The sequence below is a fragment of the Centropristis striata genome, chromosome 10 (genome assembly GCF_030273125.1).
Source record: "Centropristis striata isolate RG_2023a ecotype Rhode Island chromosome 10, C.striata_1.0, whole genome shotgun sequence".
Lineage (NCBI taxonomy): Eukaryota > Metazoa > Chordata > Actinopteri > Perciformes > Serranidae > Centropristis > Centropristis striata.
Genome location: NC_081526.1, coordinates 19,459,418 through 19,483,699, shown reverse-complemented (window position 1 = coordinate 19,483,699; position 24,282 = coordinate 19,459,418). Strand labels below are relative to the sequence as shown.

Genomic DNA, 24,282 nt, shown 5'->3' with positions numbered 1-24,282 from the left:
CAAGTCAGAAAAGTGTAGAAATAACATAATTTTCACATATATTTCTCAAGATGAACTCTTGGAACTTGACTCTACCAAACAAACACTCTCATTTATTTTGGCATTATGCTAGAGTTGAACTGCCAGTTGCTGGAATTATCATCAGATTTACTTGGTTTCATACTTGTCATGCCATTACCTTCTAAATCTCTATGACGGGTGGTTACTTACTGAATAAGTGTGGCTCTTTCAAAGAACTGGATAGCCTTCTCACAGAACTGTGCCTCAATGTAGTAAACCCCGAGCCACTCGATAACATGGATGTTGGAGGGGAAGTACCTGAAGGACTGAACAGCAACAAAATAATGCAACATCAGAGCACTTATCGACGAAATTATAACTTTGCATGTTCAGCAATCTAGCAGCGCCGCCATTACTAACAGTGACAACAGTATGGATAGTTTGATTGAAGACGAGTTTCCTCAGCTAATTGATGAAAGACGTTGGTACAAAGTGTAAACATTAGTAGCTGCCAAAGATAAAAAGAAAACCAAACAAAGGAGGCAGATACACTTGTCCATTATTAATTTAACAGCTGCTGCATCTGCGACAACCACAGACACGTTGGGCTGAAAGACGCCATTTCAAAAGGGTCACTCATTAATCCGTAACACCGGTGTTTTGGTTTAAAGCGTAACTTAAAAGGAAAATGTGCTTGTGGTTGCTTGTATAACTTTATTGGCGAATATAATTATAATTAATAATAAAAACAGTCACTATTAATATTTTGCATTGCAATTTTATTAGAGTAAAACTAAAGGCTTTACGATGACATGTATTTGTTCTGTCCGTGTTTTCAAGTAGCGTTATGGTTTTCAACAGTTAACACGAAAACCAAACTCACCAAGACATAGTGTTCTGTTTATGATCGTGACTGAAGTATGTTTACTTTTTGGTCATTGTTTTGCCACAATTAGAGGAACTTATTTATATTTCACAATAAAGCCACGGTTATTTTATTGACTTATTCGGTCGGAGCCACTGCATCACCTAACCTCTCTGATGGTTAGCTACCAAAGCAGTTTTAAGTTAGATTTCTTTGTGATAAGCAAAGTTTCCCATTTAGTTGGGGCAAAAGTTGGAATTATACACGTTCAACACAGCTTGTATTAATTTATTCATTGCATGTTGTGGGAAGACACCACCGCAGTAAAGGCTATTTGATTACTTCAGCTACTTCACTAGATTCAAAGCTGAATTGTTACTTCAATAAATTCAATATTAAATTAAGACATTAATTTCTCTTACCTCGTAGTAGTACTGTAAAGCCTGGGACTTGTCCCCCTCCCCATCGTAGAGCTCACCCAGCTTGGCCAGTGCCTGGGGGTCAGTGTGAGTTACACTCAGGACCTGGATCAACCACTCAATGGCCTGCTGGGGATCTTCCAGAAGCTCATAGCTGAAGCCAGTGAGTCAAGGGCCAACAGGTGCTCACACGGGAATGAACAGAGACACAGGTCTACAGTACCGAGTACAACTATGTGGAGCTTTTACTAGGCCTGACACAATACCAACTTTTATCTGAGGATATATTGTCCCAGTATTAATTGCGATTAAGATATTGTTGTCATTTCAAGACAATTTTATGATATAATGATATTAAATAGCATAATAATGCAAGTGTGACCTTTTAAAGAGCAATGCAGTATTTGGCACAGGGTAAAGAGAGTAATTCATTCCTGAACAGGCTGTGAATACTGTCAATCCAGTTATAAATGGCTAGGACCTTGTAGGCATAGTTTTTTCAGTTTATATGGCTTCGAAGATGCATCCAAGTCTCATAATATCAATAAAGACAGCAGGGTTTTCATAGCATCATGTTAGTGACATTATTATGTAGACAGAACCAGGGCTATTGTACGATTTGTAATTGTATTGTAATTGCTGTGACAGGCCTAGAAGTTACAGACAAACATGTATTACAAATGACACTTGTTATCTGCAGGATACAGGTGGGCCAGCTGATACATGACCTGAGCGCTGTTTCTCAGAATGGCGTGGAGCTTCAGGAAGCAGTCCAAAGCCTCCTCCAGTCGGTTCAGTTTCTTATAGGTTAGACCTGGTACAGGTGGATAGAGTAAAAAAAAACACTGACAAAATAAAAGTTTCTTTGGCACTATAAACTGACCTCTGCATCATCAACCACTGTACTCTATCATGGAAATGGATGTTACCCAGGTTGTAGAGGGCCTCGGTGCAGGAGGAATCATTCCTCAGCGCTTCTTTGTAGAACTCTGCAGCCTTTTCGTAGTCTTGCTTGACGAACACAGTGTTGCCTTTGTTGATAAGAGCTGCTGGGTTGTAGCGATCAGCGTTCATGGCGAGGTCGGCGTATCGGTCAGCCTGGTCAAAGTCTTTCTCCTGTAACAGGTGAAAGATCAGCAGAGAAGCATCTACTGGTAGCAGGTATCTCTTTTATTTATATATTTGTTGTCTGAGAGATTTGATTTGTCAATGAGCGGATCTTACCAGGAAGTAGAGGAAAGAGAGGTTGGTGGCTGCAGCACTCTTCACTCTGCTGTCCTTCTTTTCAAATGTCTTTAGCGTCTCCACTGCCTGATAACACATAAAAAAAAGGAAAAGTTTGACAGTAATACTGTTGACCTTAAGTTGTTCTCCTAGCATGTAAAACACTTTATGCATTTACATTAATGCATTTACAGTTTTCTTTCCACAGACACATGGCTATTTGATATACAACTCTTCACATTTATTGTTGTTTTTCATGTCACTTTAAGTGCATTATATACTGGGGATATTTTAACAGTTTTAGGTTGTAAAAGTTTTAACAAACCACCAGCTAGGCTACAGCTGCACTGATGCTGCAGGTTTCACCACCACCACCACCGTCTATGAAGAGTATAAAAGCACCACACACATGCAGCAGATAAATATGGAGGTCCAAAGTGTGTTCAGTATCTAAAAGATTTAAACATTATATTTTATGGCATTTTATTTAAGTCTGCTTTTGTTTCCAAATAAGACATTTGATTTTGTTTTAATATCACTTTTTCCTCATTATCCTTGAATTTATATTATATTATTTTAATTTAATTTATTTATATTATTTTTTACTTTTTTTAAATTATCCTCCACTCAAACAGTTTAAACTATGAGGACCTTTATGTTCTGAAATGAGTACTTTACATCATAATGTAACATAGTATCAAAGATGGTGTTATTATTAATAGTATTATTATTATTATTTTGTTTTATATTTCTATAGTTTGCAATGTACCAAAAAGTAGTCCATTTAGATATTTTACAAAAGTTATTCATATGATTATTGTTATTTTATTTTATTTATTGATACTGAACATTTTGGAGTTCCATACATGTAAAGTATGTCAGTGCAAGAAAGTTGGATACTGCAGTTTTATATAATTGTAAAATCTTTGGAGCTGGTATCAGTGTTGGCCACAGAGCTGCTCCACTAGCACTTACACTTCTTTAGGGAGCTCAGTGGTTTATTGTTAAAGGAGGAACCATTTATAATTTCCTCTCTGCACCCAGGTTTTTCCTCACTGGTCTGTGGGTTTTAAACCAATAACTGCTTCTCCAACTTCTCTTGGCAGTGGCATTATTTGGAAAAGGCATGATTAAGTAGTAAGATGTCAGAGGGGGGAAAAAACCAAACACAATATAATATGAACACGGAAACAAAGGGCACACATACCTCAACCTTAGGCATGCAGATGGGAAGGAAACAAGACAAAAGCGAGAGAGAATGGAGGAGAATGAGAAGGGGAGAATTTGACGCTGCACACTTCTAAAACAGCCTTAGCAAGAAAAACTGACATTTAGAAACAATGCTGATCAATAAATGTACAGAAACACCATGTAATAAAATTAAAAGATGGAAAAAATAATGATAATGAACAAGACCAGATCATCAACATTTCACATATGTTTAAAGGGAGATACCACTCAATTAAACTATTCATAAAAGTTTTTTTCCAGGTTCAGCTGCATCCCCAACACAATTATTCAAAGGTGGTGCTAAAAAAAAAGTAAAACAAATATTCACTGTTTCCGCAAAGTGAGTCTAAACACAACTGTCCTATTCAGAATAAGATAATATACAACTGAGATTTCAGTTTCAAGGATTCACATAAAATGCTTGGTTTGTACTTCTGCACTTCTGCATATTCTAATCATTTTAATCTATAACAAATAATAGTACAATACTGTGTCAACAACCAGACTAAAGAAGTGACGTGTCTAAATTGAATGGTATTGCCCTTTATACTGTTGAGACAAACAGTCACCTGGTTGAAGTCCTTCTGTCTGAGGTAGGTGATCGCTTTGTTTATCTCCAGATCGTTGGCAAGCTCAACATACTGAGAACTCTTCACCATGTCCACACACCTAAAAATAAAAGAACAACCATACATGCACAGGATAACACTTTATATATCATATCACATCATTTAATGCACGCTGCAGATAGCATTTTTATTAGTTTTATCTAAATTTGACCAATAGGTTGGATGCATTTTGATTGAACAATATGTCTTGGTGGAAGCCTTGCATACCTTTCTGTATGCTGACAGGGTGAAGTTATTTCTAGCTGTAGGAGAGCATTTTTAATTATTTTTGTTGTTGTTATTTTATTCAATTGTTTTTTTTTTTCTTTTTCTTTCTGTTTATTTGACTTTTAATGCAGTTTTATTTGTCTTGGGTATGTTTGTAAATTGATACATTTAAGAATTGTTTGTTTCTTGAAAATCTAATAGAATTAGAAAGAAAAAAATAATAATACATCTTGGTGTCAAGATGCATGTCTATACATACATGCTGTTTTTAAGCATATATCTTTGTCTCAGCCTGAGCAGAAATGTGATGTTTTTAAACTGTGCTCTGATTTTAAAGTTTAATCTGAAAATCTGCTTCTTCTTTCTTTAATATTAAAAACGAATGACTAACAATTATTATTGTTTACATATTTGCCTTTAGAGTGATCGAACTGGGTGGAAAGGTTATCCATTTTAATCTGATTAAGGGAATCAAGAGAAAACACTTCAAGACACCAAGTGACACTCCCCTAGTTTTGATTTAGCATCTGAAACAGCAGTACAGCACAATCACTTATGTATGAAGATACTGACTATTAATATTGTCAGCTAACCCTAAGAAAATCATGTTTTTGTGTTTCAGTCAAGGAAGTGGAGTCCTCTTGTACACTGCATGTCCTCTGGTGTTAAAATGGTAGAAAGAAAAACAACAAAACAATAACAAACCAGTCAAATCCTGTTGCAAAAGATGTCTCAATGGCTGGAGCAATGAGCTTGGCTGCAGTCATGATGTACTTCTCAGCCAGGACTTTTCTATGTATGGCATACAGGGAGGAAACAGGACATGACTTCAGGATATAAATTATACAAACACCAAATTTGTTAAAACAACAGTATACATTGTATTGTTGAGGTGTTTGATTTGACATTTTTCTTACAGATCTCTCTCCATCTGGTGAAGTTTGTCGTTCTTTATGGCATCGATGACCATACTTGAGCCGGTGTCATCCTAACAGAGACGACATGAGAAGGTTGACATTAAGATGTAGAACGACCCACATTCATCATCAACACTGCTCCACTGATGTATGGGGAAACCGAGCCATACAGCAGTACTGGTAGGGCGGCAGAATATTCTCGGAAACTGAAAAGCACCTGGAACATCTGCTTTTAAGGATTTAACTGAAATGGGAAAAGCTGCTGCGTATGAAAGAATGTCATAAAGGAAGTCATAAAATAATCCTCCACACTTTGTTGCAAATATTAGTAATAGTTTGTTGTATTAGGCTTATTTGGACTACATAAATGAATCCACAGAAGACATTATGAGAAATGGAATTCCTAGAATTGCTCTGTGATGTTTGGACTATTGAATTACATGGTGCAGACAGATAACTGACTAAATAACAGTTGCAGCCAGACCAAAAGCTACAGTTAGAATCTTCTACTCAACATGAAAATGAACCTGCCTTTTGAGAAAGAACTTTAAACTGTAATTGGGAAAAGGGGATCATTTAGATGAATAAAAATACTAAAGAAGTCACCTATTTAAACATGAAATAACTGAAAATAAAAAATCTATAGACATATCTAATGAGCAACTCTTAATTTAAATTTTAAAATTTTAGCTAAGCTGTTTTGTACTACTGTCACATACTACTGGGTGTTAATTCAAGAATAAAAACAATGAATCAATAAATAACATAATAATCAGTTGCTATTAATTAGTTAACACTGTAGTGATTTTATGTACATTCGGATCAAGGTAACTGGTTGTTTGTGATACCAGTATGGGTATGAGAAGCAAGGTAAATTTATTTTTGTTTAGCCGAATAAAATGACTGAATAGTTAGCATGGGCAGTGAGCAATAATGACTATTTTATTATAGCTGGACAGATTAAGAAGAGGTCAAACTACAGAAATGTCATGAACACACAAACCACAGAGACAGACATCACAGTACAATCCACACTATTGGATTGACAAGTCACCCTTGGGTAGAAAAGTACAGAGAGATGAAGATAAGCAAAGAATATTGACATTCACACAAAGAAAAGGCAAAACACCTGTTTAATAGATCCATTTATTTTTTTCTGTGTTTATGAGTAAAGAAGTAGTATATATTACTCACATTAGGTGGGATGTACTTGTCTTCATCATCGATTCCCAGAGGAACAGAAATGAGCTTCTGAAAGGCCTTCTTCATCCTCTCCCTGTCTCCGATGGCGTAGTAGCACAGGATGAGGTTGAAGCCCGTCTTGATGTTGGGGCTCTCACTCATGATGTGCTCGAAAGATGTTATGGCGTCTGAGTATTGGCCCATGCGGATAAAGACCACACCGATGTTCTGCATGATCTTGATCCTCATCTCCTTGTGAGCGTTGGAGATCTGATCCAGAGCCATTCGATAGAACTTGATGGCTTTGGGGTAGCTCTTCTGTTTGACGTAGATGTTGGCCATGTTGACTTTCAGGCGGCCTGGAGGAGCAACACAGATGTTGTTTGAGGGAAACTACAGCAAAAGTACAACTGATGCAATAAATAATATAATACAAGTAAAATGATTTGCCAAGTACAATGCATGAAACATGACTTTGTCTTTGGCAGGGCGATATAGCTGCATGGCTTGGTTCACAAAAAAATAGAGCCAGCCGTGTCCTCTTGTAGACACAGAGCAGAAACTAACCAATTAAAAACTCTGCTGCAGCTACAGCTGCTGAGCCTGGGGACAGACAGATTGTTTGGATTTCTGAAATATGAAGGATCATTAATTATGTTAAATATGTAACATTTTATGACTGTAATACCTTAGGCTTAGACATAACCATTTTAGTACCACAAAACCTGAAAGTTGGAAGACTTGAAGTCCTATAGTACACCCTGTTTTGGCACCAGTGGTTAGTACATGTATTTCTGCAATGCACACTTTTTTATTAAAACTACATTAAGTTTTGAGGATGTTGTTTCCACGATAATTTGTACCAGAATCACTGTAACAAATATCCTCTTTGATTTTACTGGCATATTAAAGACACAGGATTTTCTGTCCTGCCTGAATAATTGGTGTATTCACAAGAGAAGACATAGTTTAAACACATCTGTCATGAATACGCGGTCTGCTCACCTGCGTTATTGAACATCTTGTTCTTCACGATGACCTGGTAGCTGTTTAGAGCCTCTGGGTACATTTCATTGTTCGCATACTGGTTGGCAAGGTTCAGCAAAACCTGGTAATGAGAGACATTTTCATAATTTGAGAATCAAGTAATCAGAAACAGACAATGATGTAAGAAATGGATTCACAGGAGCTAACTTCACATTTAATTTGTTTTGTGTGAGCTGTGCCCACATAGCTGAGTGGTTGAGTCCACTGCCTCTATAGTCAAACATGTGCTGTTGATCAGATCCTGCCAGACACTTCCTTTACTGTGTCTCCATTATGAAAAAAGAAGAAGAATCACTCTTTGATATCCAGTAGCCATACTTACAGAGTAGGTGAGGTCTAAATTGATGTGGTCTGCGTTGCCAGACTGTTCCCTCTGTCTCACCAGAGTTCTCTCCTTCCTCCCTGCCTCTTTAGCTTTTTCAAGAGCCTGCAGAAACACAGCAGTATCAGAACATACAGTAGAGAGTCATGCCAGAGATGGCCACACAAAGTCACAAAATTCACGTGACGCCAACACACATGTCCAAAATAAACAATACTACAAGCCAGTAAAATGTGTCCTTGGCTGATAAATATTGTTCATCTGCCAAGTCACTTTTTAAGAAATAGTTTAAATGCTGCAGTGATAATACTGGGTTAGCTTTGCACATCACAAGGATTAACAAACTCAAAATCTAATTCAGAAAATTACTGAGTCCTCTCCAGTGTGTTGAAGTCCAGAGCTGACACATGAAAAATGAATCCCTGCCCCTTCTCCCATAATCCAAACACCCATTATTACTAAAAAGTTTGTTAAAGAGTAACAGAGAGACTGACCAGTTGTAAGGCTCCGATGCTCTGTGCCATGCAGCTCTCTTCTATCAGGTCATTCACTTTCTTCTCCAGGATCTTGATCTTCTCCTCGGGCCTGCAAGAAAAAAAGACAAAGCAATAAAAAAGTGTGATAATGGTGCTTGAAGTCTTTCTTCACCTGCTTCACAAAACATAGCTTCTTAGAAATAATTAAGACAAAAACAAAATATGAGAAGAGTGACAGAAACCTTTCCATCTTCTGTGATTTAACATAACAATTAGAGAGAATTATAAATGGATAATTAAAATGTGTGCCAATACAGTTTGTGATGTGTATGTAATTTTATCTGGGCAAACACTTAACACTTACACTATAACAATTATATACTGTACTATAAATTATTATTCTGGAAAAATATGCACCTTTAGATCTTATTTCTAATAGATGCAATCTATTAGAAATTAGACAAATACTTTTTCTTTTCCTCATTCTTCTAGTTTTCCATGTTTTTCAGAAAACCTCAGTTAACAAAAACTACACGCCAATAGTCAATTCTGGTCATATTTGTGCTGCTTGTTGAGAACTTTTACCCAACATCACAGTCAAATCTCAATTCAAATGATTGAATGAGTAACTTATTTACTTTTTCTTACACACAAAATTAGGATTAGGATCTGAAACAGCTACATGTAACAAATATGCAAAAAAAAGAAGAAAAAAAAAGAAATCATGGCATTGTATCTCTATACAGGCCTTTTCTTCAAAAATGCAAAGGGATAAACACTAAATTTGGATGAAACAAAGACAATCTTGAACAAAACACTAAACAGCTCAAAGAGAAACAACTCACGTGTCCTCATTCTTTCCTTCAAGTGGAGGTGCAGGGCCTTTGGACTGGCCCAGAGGGTCAAAGGTCGAGCCTGAAAATAATCATACTAATTATTGAATCAGATTTTTTACATAATTACAATATGTTCTTGGGGATACACATACCATTCATAAAAATCAAAACATTTAAAAGACAAATAACACTCCTGCTTCCTGCTGCTGTATATTGCTTGTTGGGGAACTTGCTGACACAGTAGACCCTCAGGCAGGAAGTGAACTTTTTTTTTTTTTCAAGCTTTTTTTTATTGGGTTTTGCAGATGAGTACAATTGTATTAAAACATACACAAAGAGTAAAGTGGTCATAGAAAAAACAAACAAACAACAGAAAACAAAAGTGATCATTGAAGTATTGCTGCATACCCGAACAACTCACAGAACGAGAAGAGCCATAAAAAAACAAATAAAAAAACAAAGACAAAAACAAACACAGGCACATCAGTCAGGTAATAGTAGGGTTAGGGACATCCTAAATCAGAGTAGTGGCATGTGACCCTCTACACACCAGGAGCAACATATCTACCCCTCTAAATTGCTTTCGTCATGTCAGTCAGGGGTAAGTGGAAGATCTGTCGTCTTAACAAATTTTAGGAATGGGCCCCGTAGTTTCCCAAATTTACCGGAGCAGCCAGATAAAGATAGTCTGATTTTCTCCAATTTAAGAAAATAAAGAGTGTCTCTAATCCAGCGGGCATGACAGGGCGGTGTTGTTGACTTCCAATTAATTACAATTAATCTTCTGGCTAACAGAGTAGCAAAAGCTCAGTCCAATAATTATATAGGGATGGACAACGCCAGAACGTATGAATTAAGTTTGCGGGAGATTGCTTACACCTATCACAAGTTGGAGTCACACCATCATAGATCTTAGCCAGTCGAGCCTTAGTATAATAGGTACGGTGTACGTACACCTTGCACTGAATAAGACTGTGTCTTGCACAAATAGAAGATTTATGTACCCGTCTCAAAATCTCTGTCCAGACTTCCTCTGATATTTCTACCCATAGGTCCTCCTCCCAGTGTGACTTAATTAAGCCTAGGGGTTCTGAACGTAAAATATTAATTAGATTATAGATAAATGAGATAGAGCCTTTAATAGTAGGGATTGGTGTCAGGAAACTGTTCAAAGCTGAATCAGAGGGTCAATTAGGAAAGCTAGGAAATGTGTCATGAACAAACCTGCGGACTTGTAAATATCTAAAGAAATGTTGCTTAGGAAGTGAGAATTTATCTGAAAGTTGCTGAAAAGTAGCAAAGACATTATTAATATACAGGTCAAGTTATGAATACCAAAATTTGTCCACCGTAAGAAAACACCATCTAAAAGGGAAGGAGGAAAAGCATGATTAGCTGCTAGCGGTGCATAAATGGAGAATGTCTGTAGGCCAAAGTAGCGCTTAAACTGGACCCAGATCCTGAGTGAGGTCTTAACAATCACATTTTTGGTATAGGGAAGAGTCGATGAGTTTAGCTGACCTTGCTTCCATAACCAGCCATGTTGGAGGAGGATCCAAAGCCTCATATTGAAGCCAGTATTTAAGAATCCTGATATTGGTGGCCCAATAATAGAACCCAAGATTTGGCAGGGCTAGCCCTCCAAGTGACTTCGGTCTTTGCAAATATTGTTTGCGTATCCTAGGAACCTTTTTATTCCAGATAAAATCTATCAGGCTATCTAGTTTACGGAAAAAAGACTGAGGGAGAAAGAGGGGCATGCACTGGAACAAGTAGGAGAGTCTTGGGAGTATATTCATTTTAACAGAGTTGACACGTGCAATCAAAGACAGATTAAGCAGAGACCATCGTTCAAAATCTTTCTGGATTCGGGTCAATGGGGGGGCAAAGTTAGCCTTGTAGAGGTCTTCAAATTTGTGTGTAGGCAGGAAGTGAACTTGAATATGATCACAGGACCCACTGTGTAAGCTTATTTAACACAGAGAAGGTCTAAATTTCCCCAACAATGCTGACAAAGTCCATCTACAACTACACATATTCCTGAAGAATAACTTCTACAACGCAGACTCAGTAAAAAATGAGAAGACACAAAATCACAAGCTGAACCCTGATCACAAGGTAATGCAAATCAACACATAACTTCAAGGGTAAATAACTTAAAATAGCTGTGTTCATCGCTCAAACTCACCTCGGGTCATGGAGGAGGTGTAACCTGCTGCTCTGACAGCAGTCATTGGTCGGGCTGCTCCATCCTGTCACATTTGAAAATTGAACAAAACATACAGTGATACCGTCCTTCATTTTTACAACTTTCTTAACAAAAAATCACCTAATACTAATGTTGAGCAGGTTGGTATTGAGCTTTGATTAAATACATGATTTTGACCAGTTCTTAAAAATGAAAAAAATAATAAATCTACTAATAAAAACCTCACACAAAAACCTATAATGCTCATTTTAATATCACTACACATAGGGCACAAAGTAAGTGAGATCTGTCCATCCTGCTCACCTGCACAGCTCCAGTCATTGGTCTGCCCATTGAAGAGGCCATGGGGATCCGAGACTTTATAAGAAATAAGTAAGAGACAGGTGAGAAAAGTTTAGGTACATTTATCATACAATATAATTTATTATACAAATATAAGGCCTACAATGTGTTCATTAATATAAGTGTATATGTGAAATGTTCTTTATAGTTGGTTTTTGTGTGTATGTTGTTTCTTTATCCTGTAATATCTACAATGAGTCAATGAGCACACAGTGACACCTGCTGTACGTACCAGTGAATTCATCAGTCTAACGGATGTGCTTGTTTTAAATGTCGTTTTATTCATATCTTTTCTTATTAAACAAAGAACTCTGTGCAGTGTGCAGTACTCTTGTAGCTGCAGGTGTTCAAAAAAGGTCAAAATGATTCCATGTCATTGTACTTACTCCAAAGGAAGAAGCTAGAGGTCGAGCTCCAATGGCAGTGCCAGGAAACTTGGCAGTCATCTGGAAAATCAAAGACACAATGCTTTAATTGTCATGTCGGTCATGTCATTTTTTCCATTACGGCATTCTTTATTCTCTCTCTCTCTCTCTCTCTCTCTCTCTCTCTCTCTCTCTCTCTCTATCTATCACACATGCACACCTCGAAATTGGTCTTATGGTCTTAAAGTACTTGAGTAAATGCAGTAGTGGGAAAAGTATTCAGTTCTTTTACCTGAGTAAAAGTAGCTACAACACAGTGTAGAAATACTAAGTACAAGTAAAAATCCTGCATTCATAATCTTGTTAAAGTAAAAGTATGCAAGTATGACCATCAAGATAGACTTAAAGTACCAAAACTAAAAGTATTCAATGTGCAGAATTTCAAAGTCATATTAAATTACTATTGTAGTATTGTAATTTTTTTTATTCTTAATGTTACAGTGGCAAACATAGAGCTAATCTCAACTTCTTTACTGCTAGGTAGGAAAAATTATAATAATATATTATATTTGATTACTTGATTTATTGTTTGCATTTGTAATCTAAATATGCAAATTAACACTACAGTAGGTAGCTACTCACAGGAGGTCTTCTTCCATGACTTGTCCTCACTGCTTGCTGGAAGCCCACGTCATTCTCCAACTCCTTTAAAAAATCTCAGTAATTAGTCTTTATTCTTTCCATAAGATAAGACACAATAAGATAAGATAAAACAATTTAAAATAAGATCAAATAAACCATTATTGTTCCAAGAGGGGGAATGCAGGTGTTGTAATTTTAGAAAGATGGAAACAAAATATGGACAACTGGAGAAGTTAAAAAAATAAATAAGAGGTATAGACAACTCAAAGAAGAAAATATGAAAATGTGCATGTACATTTTTATATGCCTTTTTAGATTATGTTTAAAACATTTTTTTAACTGTACAAGATCAATTAAAGACAAAGTTAAAAGGTAAAGTAAGAAGTCAAGTCTATGTAAAAAGAGTACGCCAAAAAAATTAATACTGTGATTAAGTCATCATACCTAATCTGTATTAATTGTCTATATTAATATAGAAAAATAGAAATATAATCTACTAGTAAGACAGTATAACGTATTAGCATAGTATAGTATGATATAGAATAGTATGCATCTAAGACATAGCATAAAATGCAATAGTATAGTAATAATGTAGTAATTCAGTATGGTGTATAGTGTAGTAGAGCAGTAAAACAGAATATCAAATGTGTTATGTTAAATTCTGGTACGATATACTCGACCCACTCTTCACTACAAAAGGCAAGTAAATTAATAATTTAAAATAATTTGTGTTTTAGTTCACCATTTCATTATAACTGATATACACTGTATATATACTGTGCTAATTCAAAGCTAATGGAGCTAATGTAGCATCGTTGCTTACTCACCTCAGAGTCAAATGTTGGATTATAATCGTTGTAGCCGGAATAAAGATCCTCCTCCTCCACAGCCAGATGCACATTTTCCATTTCTCTTTCTATCTGGTTTGGTACAAAACGCTTATGATATATTAATCATATATTACAAAAACGAAGTTATCTTCGGAGGTAACGGCGAAGATAGTTTGTTGTCGTTTCAAGGATTCTATCCCACAATCCAACGCGGCATAGGCGGGACAGTGACGCTTGTCAAATATCTAATTGGTGAAAGACGCGTCAATCATCAGTTAGCCTCAACTTGATTGGTCGAAGATGATTTCACTCGTTGCTAGGATACAAGTGTACGCTACCCGCTCCATAGACATACATGTATATATGTCTATGACCCGCTCAACTTCAGTCTTTGCAATTAGCTTTCATTTCTAATCTGGTAAATATTACTTAAATAATTAATAGAAGATAATTAACGGCGGATTTGGGGTGTGGGATTGGTTTTTGGTGGGGTAAATGTGTTATGTTACCATTTGGGGGAGTTATTTGTACCTTCTAGGCTGCCATACCGTTATATAGCAGCGTGACCATAGAGCGTGACTGGAGGGGCGGTGCAACGTTTTCGAGAGTAGTGTTGGAGCTGTTCTAATGGTTCTAGTAGATTTGATATCTGAGAATGAGCTCTTCTGACATGAAGATCATCACTGTGATCGGCAGGTGAGAAAAATACGCCTGTATAGGGTTTAACTTTAGCTTCCAGGTTATTATGCAGGAGCTAACATTTAAGACAACAGTTATATTATGAGTTTATACTGCATTCGTAGTTGTTTTTTGTTTTACAGTTGTAACACAGTTTCACTAGTTGTGGAGTGCTTTGCGCTAATTGTGATTCAGCTAACTCGGATCATTTCCTAACCTCTTGTACTTTATCGTGATACCTTTGCACCTTACCCTTTCTTCGATTCTTCATTATAATCCTGGTAATTCAAGATAAGGCTCAATTCACTTTTTGAAGGGACCTAGCAGTTGTACAGAGGGTCTACTTTGTGTAGGCTTACATTTTAACCTGTTTTCTGTTCATTATTTCTACGTGCTCAGCTAAACTTGGCAGAAATGACCTCTGTCAAACCTGGAAAGTAAATAGTAGAATTCACAGACAAATATTCACTCCTCTTTTCTTGAAATTTGAGAGCTATTATATGTGCATAAACATGCAAAACATGTCATAACACACTGGCCAGAAGATATAATAATATATAATAACTGAGTATCTGCAGGATTTAGCAATTTAACAGCTGAGCTCAGCAAAAACTACAGGGCCTGAACTGCTCGGAATTACAAAAGGGGCAGGCAAAACAAGAGAGATTCTGCAGCATAACATAACTCAGAAGTTATTGAACATTGTCCATAGAAGTGATGGTGCAGACACAACATAGCAATGACAAGAAAAAGACCAGTTCAATTGTTTCTGTATTAACTGTTCAAATGCATGCAGATGTTTTTTAACGTGATTATGTTGTCCTTCCAGAAAAAAAGACTACATTTAAGAGTAAACATCCTCATTTGTGTGTGTTTCAGTGGGTTGATAGGCCGCTCCTGGGCCATGGTGTTTGTTAGTGGAGGCTACACTGTGAAGATCTATGACAACCAACCAGGACAGGCTGCCAAGGCCGTCACAGAGATCAGGTCAGCCTTACTATACCATACTCTACATTCCATAGTTATAAAACATACTCCAGTCTTTGTATTACATCCTCCTGCCAGTCTGATTACAGCCCTCTTTGAAAGGCTTTACTTTTAGCTGGGAACTGTTGCATGTCATATTGGGTTGTACAAATAAACTTGACTTGACCTGTTCCGGCTTGGCAATATGGTTTGGTAGGTAATTTCATATCTCGTTAGCAGTTTATACCAAGATATAGCATGTTTTCTTGCATTTTCACAAATAAGCAGTCCATATGAAATAACCAAAAGGATAAAGATTATTGTCATGACCTGTGTTATAGTCCATAATAAAACCTAATTAGTCTGAAAATATGTTGTGTTTACATTAGGGTTTACTTAACTTGTGATTACTTTGACTGAACTTATTTACAACATTGGAGGACATTTTTGCCATGTTTTTTTTAACTTAAAAATATATTAAAATTATCTTGTTTTTTTTCAATGAAGATTTCTACTAAACAAAGGTTTTTTTATTAAGTCTGTAGTAATTGATATGTAGGCAGGGGTATCTTGTAGCACAACAATACTAACTTAGATATATTTTGTTACATAATATTTTCCCTTTAACAGATATTACGATTTCCTTCCTTCCTGCAATTTAGATACTGCACGTCCATATTGTGATTAATTGTGCAGCCCTAGTTTACTTGAGATTTCTTGGACTACCAATCTTTTCATAGAAAGCTTGGTGTTTTCATTATTTTCTTTCATGATGTGTTATAACTGGCTTTAAAAGTTTTAAATCCATATTTATAAAAATAAAAGATACCCTGAATTACTAAGAAATTTAGAGTCTTGATGTGTTATAGTATCTTTTGAATTACATGAGTAAATACTGTCATACTGCAGCTTTAAGGCTGCCAAAGCTCTTCAATGTGAGAAAAACATCTATATCAAAATGATAGTTAATCCCCAGACATGTTTAAACAGATTTACCCTTTTACACAGAGGGCAGTAGCTTTAATGCCTTCATTGAGAGGAATTATTTGAAAATATATTGACTTCAAACACAGGAGAGCTGAATGGTATTTGGCTTGTGGTCCTGAGAGCATCACAACAATGTGGATTATTGCCAATAATAATACTTTATATCTGTTGTTTTGAGAAGCTCAAACCAAATGACATTGAGTTATAGTTGTCTGGTTGATTTGCGGCTAATGTCGAAAAGCAAATTACACCTGAAATGAATAGTACACTTTTAGTTTTAGGGTTTATTGATCAGCCACTTTTATGTTGCCACACTTTCACATCTCTAACACAGAGGGATTTACATTCTTCTGGCTTTCTGCTCAACAGGCGTGTGTGCCTGCAAAACATAAAAGGCAACATTAACCAGAGGTATAGACAGACCCTGTCCAAAAATAAACCGTTCTTCTTCCCAGTACTTAAAGAGAGGACACATGGACACTGCATGATCAGTGACTTCCTCTTACTATAGGAACACATGGACTAACACGTGTTTGAACCTAAAAACTATTTCATAGCTTAGTCACTGCTGGTTAAACATTAATTTGGAATGACAAAGGGCTTTTGGTTAAAAAAAAAAAACTACAGTCAAAAAAACAACCAAATGTTGTACAGTCAAGAAGATCTAAAGCCCTTGAAATTAATTGGGGAAACAAAATCAATACTCTATACCATATTATTTTTACTTTAATATATCCTGTATAATGCGTATCTGTGTTGCCTGTATAGACAGTTGAGGGTTTTACCTGTCTATCACTTTCTTTATGTGTAGTTTCTTGCTGAACAAGCTTCGACTGATTTGTGATTAGCATTTTGGCTTGTAAACCAACCTGACAGCATCAGTCATCTAACCACAAACAGAAACACACTTTACTAATACATTTTACTTGAAGATTTCTAGTTTGATTGTATGATCGCAGTCTGCTGACATATTACATCTGCTGACATACACATGACGTTTAGATTCTGCCTTTACTGAATCATTCAAATCTGCTGCATTTAGTATGTTTCTGTGGTGATTACTTAGATATTTAAGATTTAAGATACCTTCATTAGTTCTACAATGGAGAAATTCAAACTCTGCATTTAACCCATCCTTTTTGACACACCAGAAAGCACACCATGCTAAGAGGCAGGGGCGCCTGGGGAGCTGTGTGTGTGTGTGTGTGTGTGTGTGTGTGTGTGTGTGTGTGTGTGTGTGTGTGTGTGTGTGGGGTTACTTAATTGTCTCCCATAGGAGAAAATTGTCTTGGCGAAAGGGAAATTCCTGAATTAAGACCACCACAATGAAACACAATAAATAACACGTTACAGTTCAGTGCCTCCCGACCTTCCGTCTGTCCTCCAGGGGTGGCCCCTTGATCAGTTTATCTGAAAGAGGGACACATTAATGTTATGTATAACAATTTTGCTTTTCTGCCATTTCAACCAGTTTTATGCAGAGTGTTGGAGTTGTGTTGGAGTGTTATCTGCCCCCTTTTTTCACTCTCTGCTTGTCTCAGGAAGCAGCTGGAGGAGCTGCAGGAAGCTCACATGCTGAGAGGAGAGCTGACCGCCACACAGCAGCTCGCACTGCTCAGCAGCTTCAATGAGCTGGCTCCGGCACTAGAGGGCGCCTTCTTTGTCCAGGTGACACACTGCACTACTCCCAGCACTAGCATGTGTTCTGAGCTCAGTGTATGATACTTAGAAAGCAGCCATTCTGAATAATGAGTACTTTTGTAGCATTTTGAAATTCAAAACCTGTGGTATTTCTACTTTTACTGACTATATTCTGACTATACTATTGGATTTTTATTGGTTCAACCGCACGTAACAATTATTCAATCAATCGTCCACATCCACTACAGCAACTTCAGTACAGTTTGTACTGTATGTAAAATTACAGTAATTGTCCTCAAGGGAGCGCTACATCACCAGTTAATACTGTATGTGCAGTATCTGTAACCTCAGGCACTACTGATAGAATTTTGAGTTAACCATGACATACAGCTCACAGCTGAATTTTGGCATGTGCAAATTGGCATTTTGAAAAATGTTAGACCGTTTCCCCATTTGTGGATTTTATTTAGTAAAATGATTTAATCTTTCAGACAGTTATGTATAACCACTGGTGGAATGTAACTAAGTACATTTACTTAATTACTGTACTTAAGTAAAATTTTGAGGTACTTGTAAGTGACTTGAGTATTTCCATTTTATGTGACTTTATACTTCTACTCCACTACATGTTAGGGGCAAATATTGTACTTTTTACTCCAAGTCAACATTTAGCTGCCAGCTCTAATTACTTTTCAGGTCAAGATTTGACATTAACATTTCTTTTATAAATGAAATCACATGACAGTATATTAAGTAATAATTTAAATCAGTCCAACCTTGACCACAATAAAATGCTGCTCACATACGTTCAGCAATAATAATAATAATCCAATAACATGTTTTTGAATATATATATAAAAATCTGCATAATGATAATAATTTTACTTTTATACTTTTACTTAAGTAAGGTTATAAATGCAGGACTTTTACTTGTAGTGGAGTAATTCTTCAGTACTTTTACTTAAGTGGACGATCTGAATACTTTTTCCACCACTGTATATAGTAATTACAGCAGGTTATTTGTGATATAACCTGACTGTTTACCATTTGATCTATGTAGTGTAGCGTGGCTTCCTAATTTTTTCATCTGAGATTTACCTTTTGACCCATCATTGTTAAAGGTGGAGTCCAATACACTTTTTGTCAAACTCCACAAATATATCCTATCAAACTGGTGTTCATATACATCCCTGGCTCTGTAAATGAAAAACAAAAGTGGTTTGGGGGGCGCCCCGGTGGCACACCTGGTAGAGCGCGTACCATAGAGGCACCGTCCTCGTGAGCGGGCGTTCGGGTTCGAATCCGACTCGGAGCCCTTTCCCGCATGTCTTCCCCTCTGTCTCCCCCTTTCACTCTGTTTCTCACTATCAATAAAGCCTTGAAAATGGCCAAAAAAATATCTTTTAAAAAAAATAAATTAAAAAAAGTGGTTTGGACAGAGCAACACAGTACTATGACAGCTACTCTACCTCACACACGAGGAACGGAGCAACACCATGATAGTAAAGAAACGTAAATTACATCAGAGATATTACCTTGCCAGCTTGGTGTAAAATATTAACTTGTTTGAGTATTTAAATCAGATATCAACAATCTTTCCCCAGAATTGAAGACTCCACCTTTAACCCAAATGTTCTCTCACTGGCCTGAATATATATGCACTGTCTGAAAATATTGTCACCTTCGATGAGCTGTCTGTTCATATTAATGAACTAAAGAAAGTACGAGCCTTCCTTTGACTAAAGGTTCAGGAGGAGGTTGTGAAAATAAGAGTTGCTCTGCTGTTAAAACATGACGTTTACACACCAAGTCACTCATCTCGTCTTTGTCGTGCAAAGAACACAAACACATACTTGACAACTGATACTCGCTCAACCTAACTCAGTCACGTTTAACATTTAGAATAAAAGATAAATGTAACTTTTGCAGCCAAGACATGTTCTCCTATGCCATCATGACTCTGTTAAAACAGACAATAGTGCTCTTCATCGCAGTGGTGATCAGAGCACAGAGACAGGTAGGGCCTGAATAAATCAATACTCTGCCCTGAGTTCATCCGAACAGCGAACAATAGAAGACTTATTAGAAACAGGGAAATAACGAGGAGAAATATGCAGACTTTTCCTGCTCAGATATTCAGCTTCACATTTCCTGTGTGACACCATGTGATACAGATTTCACCCGGTTATTGATCCTGGCTTTTCTAGAGAAGGAGAGGGGGTGCAGAACATATCAATAACACATGCACTCTTTGAAATAATGAGCAGAATTCGTACCTTTATGGGTACATGTAGTGACTAGTGATAACCCATACTAGCCTTACTACGTACACAACATACCATTAGATAGAAGACTGTGCATACATTACCACTCCTTGCATTCCTCAACTAACTGTCTAATTGTTTCCAGACAGCAGTTTTTCAGTATCCAGTGCAGTGCTCAGATCAGATAAATGTATTGTTTTCCTGTTAGAGGAGAGCAGATATGAAAATATCCGTTTAAAATGTAAAATAATTAATGAAATTGTTAAAAATAAACTATTCAATAAAAATAGACTAAAGACAATAAAATAAACCAGATTAATGAAGGGGCTGGATTGTTGTTTAGATGTAAATAAACAGATCCAGAATTCAGAGTTTATATTTACAAATGCTAAAGTTTATCAATTTTAACATTAACCTCTTAAAACCCACCACCTACGTGTAGGAGTAAAGGAAGGGTTAGGATTAGACCAACAAATATGCAGCCATAGCTTATAACAGAAGAACTGTAAGGCTAATAAACATGTAAGAGGCTCCATTTGAAAAGTAACATCAATCAATCAAATTAAATCAAAATTACTTTATTTATCCTTGAGGGGAAATTCAGTTAGCCTGTTAGCTTTGTTAGAATTGGACAGCCTGATGGCTGTAGGAGCGAAGGATCTTTTGTATCTCTCCGTCCTGCAACAGAGAGAGAGGAGCCGTCCACTGCTGTTCTTTTTGGTCCATAAAGGTTTTGTGTAGTGGATGATCCGGGTATTTCAAGATGGACTCGAACATCTCCACCACCTCCTCCAGTGTGTCCAACCTGGCTCCAACCACAGAACCAGCTCTTTAGACTGATAAAACATCTGCAGCACCTTACTACAGATGTCCAGAGATCTGAGCTTCCTTAAGAAAAAGAGGCTCCTCTGCCCCTTTTTGTAGAGAGCATCAGTGTTTAGGGACCAGTCCAAATTATTATCCAGGTATACACCTAGATACTTATAACTTAGCACCACCCCAATGTCCATCCCACAGGTATTCACTGTCTGAACATCTTAGTTTCTGCAGTTCTGCTTGTTTAGGATGTGGCTAAAACACAACCGAAGCTACATCAGTTAAAAAAAACAACATTTTTTGGTCAAATAATCCCCTTTTAAGAGGTTAAATATCTTGTCTTTGTACAGTTTTAAATTGAATATATGTCACAAAAGATTATGAAATTATCACATTCTGTTATATTTACATTTTAGACAATGTCTCAACTTTTTTCGAATTGAGGTAACTAAGTATTGTATTGTATTTTTGTGCGATTTTGAGGAACTTAAGTCTTTCAGTTTTACTTTACTACATCTTTGATGCAACTATGCACCTTTTTAATGTACTACATTTATTTTACAGCTGTGGTTACTTTGCAAATTTAGATTTATAAAAACATGGACACATTAATGACATAATTAATGACTTAAATAACATATATAATTCTGAAATTCGACATAATGACAACTTTTCCTTTTGGTACTTTAAGTATATTTTAATGTTTGAACTTTTGTACTCTTCCTCGAGTAAGGAGTTCAGTGCAGAACTTTTAATTGTAAAAATATATTTTAGTATTGCTGCTTTTTATTAAATGATCTGAATACATCTTCCACCACTGGAACCTGTTGCTGGTTTGTGTACTCACATTGTTAATAAGTAGAACATCAAATTATTACGCAAACATTCAGCAGCTTTGCCGCTCACCCAGCCAGTTATTGCAGTTTCACCCATCTGATGAATGCATTTTTAAGACTATATTAACGTTCCACTAGTTTTTGACAGCCACTCCTTTCCAACACTGACAGGGAAGACAATGAAGTAAAATACAGCAGAGCCTGCGGTGGATAGTTAAACACCCAGACTGGTTGTTTACCATTTTAAAAATGTGAAAACAATTTGGCCTTTAACACTGTCAGAATCCATCAGAATTCATAGCAGGAAAGTAGTTTGAAGTGTTTATTGTTGTGATTATTACATTTTTAATCTTTGGTATAATCAAAGAAAGATTGATAAAGACAAAAGTAAAAGATTTACCCAGATTAATTAATTTTCTCACTCACCTTTAGTGATACCGATGGTTTTGATTTTGTTTATCAGAGTACATTCTCAATACAGTAGTTAGATGCTTACAACGAGCCAAAATAGAAAGTGGTTATTTGTTGTTGTGATGACTAGTTTCTATCTTCACTGTGATGCTTTTCTGATGCTGATTACCAGCCACAAAAAGGTGTGTGTGTGTGTGTGTGTGTGTGTGTGTGTGTGATACAGTTACACACTGTAACTTTAAAGCACAATCATCTCAAGGACAATGACGCAGTGTGCTGATTTAGTAGTGAAAGGGACCTATCTCTAACAGAGAAAAGAGAAGGAGTAAAGAGGCAGAGAGACACTGATCTCACTCCCCCATTTAGGGCATTTTTGTCCTGTATTTGTACGTATTCTACTCTGGTAAGAGTAGCTTGATTTTCTCACTTTAAAACTGAATTCTTGTAATGTAATTGTCTTCACACTTTGTTTTCACACTTTACAGGTGTGTTGTTGAAAAATAAGTACAGAAGGGGCCACTAATCCCCTTACTTTGTCTCAGGTCACAGATCAGTGTATCTGAATTTCAGTAGTTCCCATTTCACCTTGTGAATCTGTATTCCTTGTATACCTTGAATCTGACCCATTCTGTATGTCATTTACAATTTCCCTTGCTTGCACGTGTTTTTCAGGAGTGTGTATTTGAGCAGCTTGAAGTCAAGCAGAACGTCTTCCAGGACATTGAGGGCCTTGTGGGAAAAGACGTCATACTGAGCAGCTCCACTTCCTGTCTGGTGCCGAGCAACGTCTTCTCTAAAGTTCAGAACAGGAGTCGCTGCCTCGTTTCCCATCCGGTTAGTGAAACTACAGCCCTGGTGCCAACGGTAGTGTAAAGGATTAAGGTGTAAATAAAGTACAAACTGGAGAAGCCAGCTAAGTTTGTATTTACTGCCACTCCTCCCGCCTTTATAGTACATTGTTGCTGTATTTAGTAGAAACCAATTTAGGAGCCTCCCTGCCGCTCATTATCTCTTGTGAAGCTGAAAGCTCTTTGGCAAAACTGGCCAAAAATAGCTGTTTTTATTTCAAGAAATACAAGTCAAACATCTCAAACATATTGTTCACGTTGAAATTAGGGCGCAACATCCTTTTAGTGTTGTTAGCCTAAGCCAAACAAAACCACAGCCTTTTTCGGTGCCAAAACATAACAAACTGAAACTGAAAGTGAAATGCGATGAAGCAGCAATCAGCCATTGAATTTGCTGACAAATCTACTAGAAGGTAGAGCAGGCCCCGACTTGCTGCCTTAGCTGGTTTTGTAATTGCGATTTTCATGAAAGTGGTTGGTAGAGTTGTCATTCAGTTTGAGTGGGAAAGTGTTTCAGAGGTGGACTGAAGCATCCATCACACATCCTCACCACAGTCAGCTATTTTGTTTCAAGCAAGCAATCTTTATCAGTTTACCCATTGTTTCTGAATATTTATTTTGTGTTTTTTTGGTAGTTTTACTTTTAGGAATGACAAAATGTTTCAGCTCTTTATCTACTGACCCTGAAATCTAGCCATTACCGCAGATGTCAGAGACTTTTTGTTTAATTTGTGTACTATGCATATAGAGAGGAAGATAATTAACAGGAGGCATCAATACGTGCATGATAACATTGGTGTTTATTTCTATGGTGACCTGAAGTGAATTCCTCTTTGCTGTTTACAAGCTCTCTGGTACTCAGTATGTTAACATACAACTTGACCTAACTATCAATAAAGTTAAAATGACAGGTTTAAGTTAGTCGTCAGCACAAAGCTTAAAAGGGATTAGCTGTCACTCCAAAAGTGCACTATCCTGTTCTTTGTCTTACTGCTTTTGTGCTTGACTCTGAGAAATTTCAGTTGAGAAAAATGTAAAGACATTGGGAAAGGACGGCATACTGTGGTCTTATATGCAGTGAACTGTATCTTCT

The 24,282-nt window shown here is 36.8% G+C and overlaps 2 protein-coding genes across 2 annotated transcripts in view; one reads left to right on the top strand and one right to left on the bottom strand.

The window, feature by feature from the left end:
• The window catches only part of ift88 (intraflagellar transport 88 homolog), a 29,040-nt gene extending 15,070 nt beyond the window's left edge, over window positions 1–13,970 (bottom strand). The window contains exons 1-18 of the mRNA XM_059342892.1: window positions 13,740–13,970; window positions 12,913–12,975; window positions 12,292–12,351; window positions 11,867–11,920; window positions 11,543–11,606; window positions 9,364–9,433; window positions 8,537–8,627; window positions 8,043–8,147; window positions 7,679–7,781; window positions 6,686–7,032; window positions 5,492–5,562; window positions 5,280–5,366; window positions 4,308–4,407; window positions 2,509–2,595; window positions 2,214–2,400; window positions 1,990–2,098; window positions 1,288–1,438; window positions 211–326 (exon numbers count right to left, since the gene is read on the bottom strand). Of these exons, the coding sequence (XP_059198875.1) occupies window positions 211–326; window positions 1,288–1,438; window positions 1,990–2,098; window positions 2,214–2,400; window positions 2,509–2,595; window positions 4,308–4,407; window positions 5,280–5,366; window positions 5,492–5,562; window positions 6,686–7,032; window positions 7,679–7,781; window positions 8,043–8,147; window positions 8,537–8,627; window positions 9,364–9,433; window positions 11,543–11,606; window positions 11,867–11,920; window positions 12,292–12,351; window positions 12,913–12,975; window positions 13,740–13,820 (1,946 nt within the window). The 5' untranslated portion in view covers window positions 13,821–13,970. The remainder of the gene's footprint in view (window positions 1–210; window positions 327–1,287; window positions 1,439–1,989; window positions 2,099–2,213; window positions 2,401–2,508; window positions 2,596–4,307; window positions 4,408–5,279; window positions 5,367–5,491; window positions 5,563–6,685; window positions 7,033–7,678; window positions 7,782–8,042; window positions 8,148–8,536; window positions 8,628–9,363; window positions 9,434–11,542; window positions 11,607–11,866; window positions 11,921–12,291; window positions 12,352–12,912; window positions 12,976–13,739) is intronic.
• Window positions 13,971–14,292: 322 nt separating this feature from the next.
• Window positions 14,293–24,282, top strand: part of cryl1 (crystallin, lambda 1) — a 30,802-nt gene continuing 20,812 nt past the window's right edge. The window contains exons 1-4 of the mRNA XM_059343295.1: window positions 14,293–14,438; window positions 15,300–15,407; window positions 17,915–18,041; window positions 23,014–23,175. Coding sequence (XP_059199278.1) covers window positions 14,398–14,438; window positions 15,300–15,407; window positions 17,915–18,041; window positions 23,014–23,175 — 438 coding nt within the window. The 5' untranslated portion in view covers window positions 14,293–14,397. The remainder of the gene's footprint in view (window positions 14,439–15,299; window positions 15,408–17,914; window positions 18,042–23,013; window positions 23,176–24,282) is intronic.